This window comes from Brassica napus, chromosome C2 (assembly GCF_020379485.1).
Source record: "Brassica napus cultivar Da-Ae chromosome C2, Da-Ae, whole genome shotgun sequence".
Taxonomy (NCBI): domain Eukaryota; kingdom Viridiplantae; phylum Streptophyta; class Magnoliopsida; order Brassicales; family Brassicaceae; genus Brassica; species Brassica napus.
This window is the reverse complement of record NC_063445.1, coordinates 3,779,465-3,790,408: the sequence shown is the minus strand read 5'-3', so window position 1 is coordinate 3,790,408 and position 10,944 is coordinate 3,779,465. Positions and strand designations below refer to the sequence as shown.

The 10,944-nt window shown below is 38.8% G+C and overlaps 1 protein-coding gene across 1 annotated transcript; it reads right to left on the bottom strand.

Moving 5' to 3' along the window:
- Positions 1-1,773: 1,773 nt before the first annotated feature.
- LOC125581304 lies at positions 1,774-10,232 on the bottom strand. Its single transcript, XM_048746466.1, has 6 exons — positions 6,556-10,232; positions 5,926-6,457; positions 5,753-5,852; positions 5,276-5,665; positions 3,768-5,196; positions 1,774-3,313 (listed from the first exon to the last, which is right to left on the bottom strand). Exons 1-5 carry the CDS (start codon positions 8,675-8,677, stop codon positions 4,990-4,992), a joined length of 3,351 nt encoding a protein of 1,116 aa, XP_048602423.1. The 5' UTR covers positions 8,678-10,232; the 3' UTR covers positions 1,774-3,313; positions 3,768-4,989.
- Positions 10,233-10,944: the final 712 nt, after the last annotated feature.

Sequence of the window (10,944 nt, the reverse complement as noted above, 5' to 3'; positions counted from 1 at the left end):
AAGATTATCTTGTCCAATTTGTCGTGGATCGACAGATGCTTTTCAACTGAAGAATGGTAGAAAGAGTTGTTGGTTTGATTGTCATCGTCGATTTCTTCCCATCTCCCATCTGTACCGAAGAAATAAGACATTGTTTAGATACAAAAAAGTTGTCAGAGATAGTCCTCCTCCATATCTCACCGGACAACAGATCCTAGCAGAAATTGATTATTATGGAGCTCTGGAAACGGTGCCGCGTGGAGGAAACCGGACAACAGTTGTCAGAGATAGTCCTCCTCCATATCTCAACACCAATTGGTGTTGTGGATGTCAACTCTGGGAGAAGATACAACAAATTCGAGCCTTTCATCATAGCTTCCCAGGCTGAACAAGTTAGCTTTCTTCCATACCCTCGCCTTCGAAGTTCTGGGATTAATTGGTTGGCTACTATCAAAATTACACCTCGTGGACGAATTGTTGCTGGAGAAGAACCACCATTGCAAGAAGAAGATGCTATTAATGAAGTTGAGGTTCCTGATCAACAACTTGATGAAAATCTTCTGATCGACCCAAATAACCATCAATATGAAGATCTTCCCGAAGATGCGACAGATGAAGCACGTGAAGACGAGTTCGATTATAGTGACGACGATGACTGTTCAGATGTTGATGAGAACTCAAACGATTCAGAATGATGTAATATATGTAACAAATGTTGTTTTTATCTTTACAAAATATTGTACCCAATGTTGTTTTTTATTGCTTAAGTGAGATACTTAATGTATGTGTACTATAAGTTGTCTTGTATAATATCTATTTCTTAAGGTAAAAAATTTTATTTTGTTGAAGTTAAGGGTTTTAGTTGGATAAAGAGGATGAAAGTATTAATGAGTGATAATGGTAAAGATGATAACTTTGGGGTTTAGGGATTTGATTTTCGGGGTTTCATACTTTCCTCGTAAATTCATTGTAAATAAAAACACGGGCCTGGTAACTTCGTCGTAACATAAAATATTATTTCCATGTAAATTCGTCGTAACATAAAATACTATTTCCTAGTAACTTCGTCGTAAATGAAAAAACACGGGTCTGGTAACTTTGTCGTAAATGAAAAAACACGGGCCTGGCAACTTCGTCGAAAAACCAAAACACGCACTACAAGAAAACTGCTTGATACCGATGGACAAATCCGTCATAATCTCGTCGGGAAAGTAGCATACCGATGGAATACCGACGAAATATGTCCGTCGGTATCATCTCGTCGGTATACTGATATTCGTCGGCAATTCGTCGGCAAAATACCGACGAACACATATCGTCGGTAAATACCGACGAACATATTCCGTCGGTTTTTTTCTAAAATTTCCGACGAAACACATCCGTCGGTATTTATAGAGAATACCGACGAAGATAATTCGTCGGAATTTTCTGAAAAAACCGACGGATATGTTTCGTCGGAAATTTTCTAAAATTTCCGACGGAATATGTTCGTCGGTATTTATAGAGAATACCGACGAAGAGAATTCGTCGGAATTTTCTGAAAAAACCGACGGATATGTGTCGTCGGAATTTTTAGAAAAAAACCGACGGAACATATTCGTCGGAAATATGTAGAAATTCCGACGGAAAACTTCATCCGTCGGTTTTCCTTTTTTAATTAAAAAAAAACAATTTTTATAATTCTTTATTTAATTTCAGGAAAAAATTGATAATTTAGAATTTAAAAACATTATAGATATATAAATTCAACATTATTATACATTAAAGTTATGAAAAGTAATAAAAAGTTTTTGAAAATTAAAAAAACAACTAAAAGTCTTCACCGAATCGGCTCCTAAACTTCTGCAACAAGGTCTGGGTGAGAACATTGTTTTGCTCCATAGTCGTTCGGTTTTGCTGCAGCTCAACCCGGATTTCAGCATTGTCATTCTTGAGGAACTCAATCTCCGTATCTTTGGTCTTAATCTGCTCCATAAGCTCATGAACCAGTGGATAGTGAGCTGAAGAAGAAGAAGAAGCCCCTCCGGTCGAACGAGCCAATCCAACATAACGGCCCTTTTTCCTTGGAACAGCCTGAATGAGAAATAACAAATACATATCACACACATACTCACGCACACACACATATCACACATACATAGCAAAAAGAAATTAGAATGTACCTCGAGAACAAGGTTGTTGAGTTGCTCTACGGTTAAGGAGTTGGAAGATGCAGAATCGCCTTCTTCACACATAGAAGCTTGAGTCGCGAGGAGATCCTCTTTTCGATTTTCCACGACCTGGATTACGTCCTGAATAAGTCCATCCTGAATCACGCCAGTCTTCTTGTTGGTATAGGCATTCTTCATCAGGGTAAAATCATCTACGGGAACTCCACCGTTTTCCTTCATCTAAAAACAATATATTTAGTATCACATATTTAAAAATGAATAAGAAAATCAGATTAGAAACTTACTAGCTGAAGTGCTCGGGTCTGTAAACTTGTTGCCCCTAAGTTGTGGACAAACATCCCTTTCCCGCCACGGCTGCTACACCGATTTTGCGAGTTGATTGTCGACAAAGACTTTGTCTCATCTTTCGTCCAATGACCACACAAATCCCGCCAAACGTCTGGGTTGATGTGCTTCGGGACCTCACCAACATCGAATTTTTGCTTCCACTCATTGATCCGCTTGGTGTAGTGCGAAGCTGCTTTGCGGCGGAAAACAATTTTCACTTGTTCGGTAATCCCTGATTCCCAAGTGAACTCTTGCTGCAAAATAAATATAAATTTTTTTTTAGAAAGTTACAATTGGTGGAAAAAAATTTATAATATTAAAAATTGAGAACATATACCGCAAATTGCCGAAACCAAAGTTCTTGATCTTCTGCAGGCATGTCATAGAAAGTTGGATAACCACGCTTTAGCATCGTGTACTCCATCCTAAGAAGGCTGTTGGTGATACCATTGCCAGACAAATCAAACCTACGAAATAAAACCAAACACAATTAAATGTAAAAGATGAATATAAAATGAAAGAACCTTTTAAAACAAATACTTACCAAGTGGTGTTTGGGACAATAAGATAATTTGGATCAAGGCGCTGAAGCGATTCTCGGCCAGGTTGCCTAACTAACTCCGCAACAGTCATCGTAGTAGGCAATCCTCCTCCTCTTGAACTTTGAGAAGGGCCGGAAGCTACAGAAGGGGGGGGGGGTGCGGGCTGCTGGAGGGGTGGGGGCTGCTGGAGGAGTGGTAGCTGCAACTGGGCTACTAGCGGGTGACGTACTCTGAGTGACTGAAGAAGTACCCCGGCGAAAACGACGTCTAACTATAAGAGGAGGTGGTTCATCCCTACGAAAAAAAAACATTAGTAAGCTTTTTTATTATTTAGAAACGTATTATAATTGTGTTTCAAAAAAAAAAAACGTTTTATTATAAACGTAGTAAGCTTTTTTATTATTTAAAAACATTAGTAAGCTTTTTTTATTATTTAGAAACGTATTATAATTGTGTTTCAAAAAAAAAGAAACTTTTTATAATTAAATTTTTTTTATAATAATTAAAAAGTGTTTTTAAATTAATTTAACGAAATTTTATAATGAAAAAAAAAATTTTAAAAACTTTATTCAAATTAAAGAAATCCAAAATCTATAACTCCAATCACACAAATCGTAAATAAAAACTTCAATCCCGGCCCTAAACTAACTTCCAAATCCCTAATCAATCTCAAAATCACATAAACCCTAAAACTAACATTGTAACCATTGAAATCCCATGAGAAAGATAAAAGAATTGAAAATCTTACATGACTGGGTGAAAGAGGAGGTCGAATTTGGGGGATTACGTCGGAAATCGCGAGGGAGGAGGAGGGAATCGCCGGAAATCGCGAGGGAGGAGGAGGGGCTGGGCGGAGAGAGAGAGAAAACGGGGAAGAAATGAGGAAAAAGAAGAGATTTTCTCTTATGTATTCATTTAATGAACCGACGGATAACCGACGGGTTTTTTCCGTCGGTATTTTATCTACCCGTCGGAAATCCGTCGGTTTTTTAATATTGGCGGTTTACCAAAATTTTGCGCGGTACAGCTTGACCCGTGTAATTTTTTAAATATCGACGACCTTATCCGTCTGTTCTTCGTCGGTATAGTTAATTCCGTCGGTAATTTGTCGGAATATTCCGACGAGATACCGACGGATTAAGTTTTAGAGTTTACACAGGGTGTCGAAATTATTTATATTTGTTATAAAACTTTCTAAAACCAATATATTATGTTATATAATCATAAAACATTCTAAAAAAATGTTCTAGATTTGTTTGAGTGCTACAACTTCTGAGAACTGGCACAAGCCAACTTAAAAGTGTATGATGTTGTTCGAACGGTTTTGATTCATTTATTATATATGGTTTTGATTGAATGATTATATATATATGTCATGTTCAAAGTTTTAAAACTGTGAGAATACAATGGGTAGATTTGTTGTCTGATGTTATATATGATATTTAATACAAGTGCAAAAAAAATCATATTTGTAAAAAACCGAAACTCTCTAAGTTGATAATGTCCGTCGGTATTCTGTCGGTATATACCGACGCATTTCCGACGAACCCCTAGGATTTGAGGGGTTCGTCGGAAATGCGTCGGTAAATACCGACGGAATACCGACGAACCCCTAGAATTTGAGGGGTTCATCGGTATTCCGTCGGTATTTACCGATGCATTTCCGACGAAACCCTCAAATTCTAGGGTTTCGTCGGAAATGCGTCGGTAAATTCCGACGGAAAACCGACGGACATTATCAATTTAGAGTTTCAGTTTGATTTTTTTTTAACTTTGAACATGACATATATATAACCATTCAATCAAAACCGTATATAATCAATCAATCAAAACCGTTCGATTTTAGAATCAACAAATCTAATTTATTTTTTGTAATTTAAAAGTATACAACGTTTCAAACCCATAATTTGTTTTTAGAAGAAATCTACAATGTTTAAAAGTAATTTGCATATACATTCATAAAAGAGTATCTACTCTCCATCTGAGGAATTATCTGATGATGAACATGATGAATCTGAATTGTCTTCGTCAAACTCTCCAATCTCGCCGTCCTCTTCGGTTAATTGTTGTTGTAGTGGATCAAATACTCCTTGTACTCGGCTTCTGGGATTTATTGACATGACAACGATCCAAGGATCGTTCCTTTGCCTAATCCGCGGATAACGAATATAGCAAACCTGAAAAATTATAAATTATATAAGTCGAAGTAATTATATATGATTACTTCCGATGGAAAATATATTTCAACATACATACCTGGTCAGCTTGTGAAGCAAGAATGAATGGATCGTAAAAATCCAGTCGTCGTCGCGAATGTACAGATGTAACACCGAATGCGTCAGTGCTTACTCCGCGACCAACAACGTTGTCGTACCACTCACAGTTGAAGACAATACATCTCATGCCAATCATTCCCGGGTACTGAATTTCCAAAATCTCGCGTACGTTACCGTAGTAGACATCGTCTCCGGATGACGAAGAAACCCCACAATCAATTGTTCTCCTTACAGTATTTTCCTTAAGAACTCTGAATGCATATCCTCGTGTGCAATATCTCGGATATGACTTTGCAACAAACTTTGGACCACAAACTATCTCACGTAACCAATCTTTAGGTGGGTGCCCAATAGCTAAACAATGGCTTACCTATAAAAACAAAAAAAAATGTTTTCGTTCATTAAAAGATAATAAGTAAAACGGTTAGTTACCACTAATTACTGATTAGACACTTACATAATCAGAAAGCCATGTTGCAAAGTTGTTTTGCTTGAGTTGTTCGAGTTGTTCTTCTGTCGCATCCGGGTACTTTAAGCGCATCTCTGCCAAGTAAATACTGTAAAAAACACAAAAATGTTAGATATGTTTCAAAAATATTGCAAATAATTCATATTTTTAAATCTATGTACCTCTCATATTCAAGAATGTCTTCGCAGTTTGTAAGCAAATATGTGTGCAAATGAGCATGCTCAGCTACGGTAAGTATCCGGTCCGTTGACTTTCCACTATGTCGTCCAATTTGTGTAAACATGTTTGGCACATAAACATAATAAGTTGCCCTTTCACCTCTATCATCATGCCGTGCAGGTCTTCGACTTTTTGTTCGAACTTCTGATGGAAAGTAGTATTCAGCAAAGTTTGAGGTTTCCTCATTGATGCACTGAGCCACTATTGATCCCTCCACCTTGCTTAAATTCTTGACCTTCTTCTTCAGATGAAACATAAACCGTTCGTACAAATACATCCACCTGTACTGCACGGGACCACCGAGTGCCGCTTCTCTCGCAAGATGAATAGCAAGATGCTCCATAACATCAAAAAATGATGGAGGAAATATCTTCTCGAGGTTGCATAGGATCACCGGTATTTTAACTTCCAAATTGCGGATACCATCTGATGTGAGTGATCTCGAGCATAAATCACGGAAGAAAGCACTTATCCCTACATACACGAAGAAAACAAATTCCATAAGCATATATATATATAAGCATTAAAAAATAATATGACAATTAATTTAACTATGTTAAATTTTAAAGTACCTGCGATTGCTTCGTGGACATTTCGTGGCAATAGTGCGGAAAACGCAAAAGGAAGGAGGCGCTGCATCATTACATGACAATCATGGCTCTTCAAGCCAGTAAACTTCCCTTCACTTTTGTCAACACAATTACGCAAACTTGATGCATAACCGTCTGGAAATTTAACACTGTGTGTTATCCAATCAAAAAACTCTTCTTTTGCAGTTGCATCCAGTCGATATATGGGAATAGGACCTTTACCGTGCTCATCAACATGAAGTTCGGGACGAGCACAAATATCAACCAAATCCAGTCTTGACTTCAAGTTATCCTTCGTCTTGCCTTGGACATCAAGGATGGTGTTCATCAAATTGTCGAAAAAGTTCTTCTCAATATGCATGACATCTAAACAGTGCCGCAACAAATGAGTCTCCCAATAGGGCAAATCCCAGAAGATACTCTTCTTATGCCAATTATGATTTTCCCCTACACCATAAATCGGTTCATGTCCGTTTCCACCCACGTCTGCCGTTCTATCTGCACCAAAATCTCTTAATTGTTCCTTCAACTTTTTGCCACTTACTTCTTCAGGTGGACTGTCAAACACCCTCTTGTTCTTTGTAAACAATGTCTTACTCTTACGATATGGATGATCGTGTGGTAGAAATCTCCTGTGACAGTCAAACCAACACGATTTCCGACCATTTTTTAGTTGGAAAGCATCTGTGTTGTCTTGGCAATAAGGACATGATAGCCTCCCATGCGTGGTCCATCCAGATAACATACCATATGCTGGAAAATCACTTATTGTCCACATAAGTACTGCTCGCATCTGAAAATTCTCTTTCCGCGAAACATCGTATGTATGAACACCGTGCTCCCATAATAATTGCAGCTCATATATCAATGGCTGAAGAAACACATCCAGTGATCTCTTAGGATGATCTGGCCCGGGAACGAGAATTGAGAGGAACAAAAACTCCCGTCGCATACACAAATGTGGTGGTAAGTTGTAAGGTGTCAAGATTACCGGCCACAATGAATATTGTCTTCCATGCTTTCCAAATGGACTGAAACCATCTGTGCATAATGCAAGATACACATTTCTTACCTCAGATGCAAATTCTGGATATGTTGATTGAAAATGCTTCCACGCCTCTGCATCGGAAGGATGTGTTATCTCACCATTTGTTAAGTGCTCAGCATGCCATCTCATTGGTTCTGCTGTTCGTTCAGACTGATATAACCTCTTTAATCTTTCAGTCAACGGCAAATACCACATTCGTTTGTATGGCACCGAAACTCTTCCAGTCGTATCTTGATAACGAGGTTTCCGACAGAATTTACATCTCTCCCTGTTCTCATCTGCTCTCCAGTAAATCATGCAGTTATCGATGCATACATCTATCACCTGATATGGTAAGCCAAGACCAGCGACCAATTTTTGTACCTCATAATATGAGCCAGGTGCAAGATTATCTTCAGGAAGAACATCTTTAACAAAATCTGCAATCGCATCCACACATTCTTCAGCCAAATTATAGTCAGTCTTTAGCGCCATCAATCGACTTGCGGATGATAAAGGTGAATGCCCATCTTTACATCCTTGATACAATGGCTGCTTAGCTGCATCTAACATTTCAAAAAATCTTCTGGCTTCTAGATTGGGTTGTTCTCGTTCGCCTTCCTCTTCACATGGGAAATTTTCTACATTGGGTTGTTCTTGTCTATCTCCTTCCTCTTCACCCGACGGTAAATTTTCTCCATATGCATCATATACCATCTGAACAGTCCCTATCCCAAAATCTACATCCGTGGTAGGTTCATCTAACCTATCGGCAGTTTGAGGTTCGCTACTACTACCATACTCAAATCTTTCTCCATGAAGATACCAAATCTTATAACCACGTGTAAATCCTTTCAAATATAAATGACTCCATACTTCCATTTTTTTGACACGGATATTATTCTTACAAGTAGAACATGGACATAATAAATACTTACTTGTTCTTGCTTCCGGTTGACTTTGAACCACCCCCATGAATTCTTGAATACCACGTGCGTATTCCTCCGTAAGTAAATTTGTATTTGGATCCATATGAGGTTGATCTAACCAAGAACGGAAATTATAAGGAGTACCCATAATTTATATTGTTTTGTTGTGATTTCAATGAATGAAGGAGAGGTCGTATTTATAATGAATTGGAAATCTTTCCGACGGAAAATATTCGTCGGTATTCCGTCGGGAATCATAACGGCTAAATTAACGTCCTAAACCCGTCGGCGTTCCGTCGGTAATTTAAACGGATACTAACGGCTACATAATCCGTCGGTATTTCGTCGGGAAGTGCAACGGTTGCAAATTCGTCGGTTTTCAGTCGGGAAGTATAACGGCTGTTCAATCCGTCGGTATTCCGTCGGAAAAACCGACGGAATTATGACCGAATTCTTTCATGGTCGGTATGCCGTCGGTATTTCGTCGGTATGTGTCAATTTTTTGCAACGGTCATATATTTGTCAGTTTTTTGTCGGTTTTCTGTCGGGATCGTATGACGAAATACCGACGAATGTATTCTGTCAGGATTTTCCGACGCAGTTCCGACGAATTTACCGAAATATATTTCCGACAAGTTTTCGTCGGAATTCCGTTGGAAAATCCTGACAGATTTTTTTCGGTCGGTTTTTCCGTCAGTATTGTCCGTGTTTTCTTGTAGTGACGGGCCTGGTAACTTCGTCGTAAACGAAAACACGGGTCTGGTAACTTCCTCGTAACATTACGACGAAGTTACGAGGAAACCGTTTTTATATATATGGGAGAAGTCTTTCATACGAGCACTGCTCGTATCTTCCTCCCTAACTCCTCTCCCCCTCTAAGGTAACTTTCTCTCTCTATCTTTTTTTTTTTTTTTATAGTTTAGGTGGTTAGTTTAGGTGATTAGTTTAGGGAATTAGTTTAGGTGATTAGTTAACGGAATTAGTTTAGATGATTAGTTTAGAAAATTATTTTAAACAATTCGTTTAGGATATATATTAATTTAATTTTTTTAAATTTTCTAGATGGCTCCTAGACCGAGACTAGCAGCTCCTGCACCTACGTATGCGGATTTGTTTGGCGATGGATCTTCCTCTAGCGGTCCATCGTCTTCTTCCGGGACAGTTCCGGACTCTCACACATCTCGGAGAGTTTCTTCGACCCCTCCTCCTCTTCCATCTCAGATGCCTCCCCCACCAGCTCCACCTGTCGCCCCGGATCAGCCTGCCCCACCGGCTTCAGTTCATCCCGATTTGCGGGTGCCAGCTCATGCACCATTCGCAAGATACACCGTCGAGGATTTGCTTGCCCAGCCCGGACGAGAGGGTTTACACGTTCTGGACCCCGATAGACCCCCGGGTACTTATTGGTAAGTACATAAAATTATTAATTTAAAATTTAAAATCTTTGATCAATTTTTTTAACAAATTTGTTATATTTGCAGGTTTGGGGCTAACAACCGTGTTAGCCGGAGCATTTCAGAGACGATGAAGGGATATTATGACGGCCCTTATCCCAACTGGACCATGACTCCCGATCACGTCAAGACGACGTGGTTTAAATGTTTTGCGGTAATTATATTTACATATTATTAATATTTATATTGTTAATTAAATAATTTTTTTTTTCTAATCTTTTAAAATGTTTTTTTTTTCAGCAAAGGTGGAACTGGTCCGTAGGAATCACCGAGAGGGTGAAGAGCGAATTTATTGCAAAGGCGAAAACTCGTCTTTGCAATACCGTCTCCGATTGGAAGGACAAGTGGGAGATTTACGGCTATGAGTGGAAGCCGAGCGGGGTCACAAAGGAAGCATGGGATGGCCTCATCACCTATTGGAACGAACCCAGCTCCATCCGCAAAGCCAACTCCTGCTCCGCTTCCCGAAGAACGAGGGATAAAGATGGCCATTTGCCCATGGTTCATAGAACCGGCCAAAAACCCCATGCCGGAATTCGTCTCGAAGCTGTAAGTTTTATTTAAATTTATAATTTTCATTATTTTAAACTTGTATTTATTAATTATATTTAATTTATTTATTATTGTTGTTTATTAGTTGGAGAAGACGGGAGTTTTGCCATCTTTCTCGGACTTATTCAAGATGACTCACGCCTCACCAGATGGGGTTTTTGTGGATCCTGCATCCGAGAAACACTTCAACGCTGTGGCGTCTCGGGTTGAAGAGCAAGAGACGCAACTTACCCAACAGTCTGCAGATGGATTACCCGTCAAGTTGTCAACCGAAGAGGTCGACCGGATCTTCGAGGAGGTAAAATTTAATAATTTTAATTTTTTTTTATTTTATTATTAACTCTAAATACGTTTTTATATATATACATATAGGTGGCTCCTAGAAAGAAGGGAAGGACGGTCGGAATAG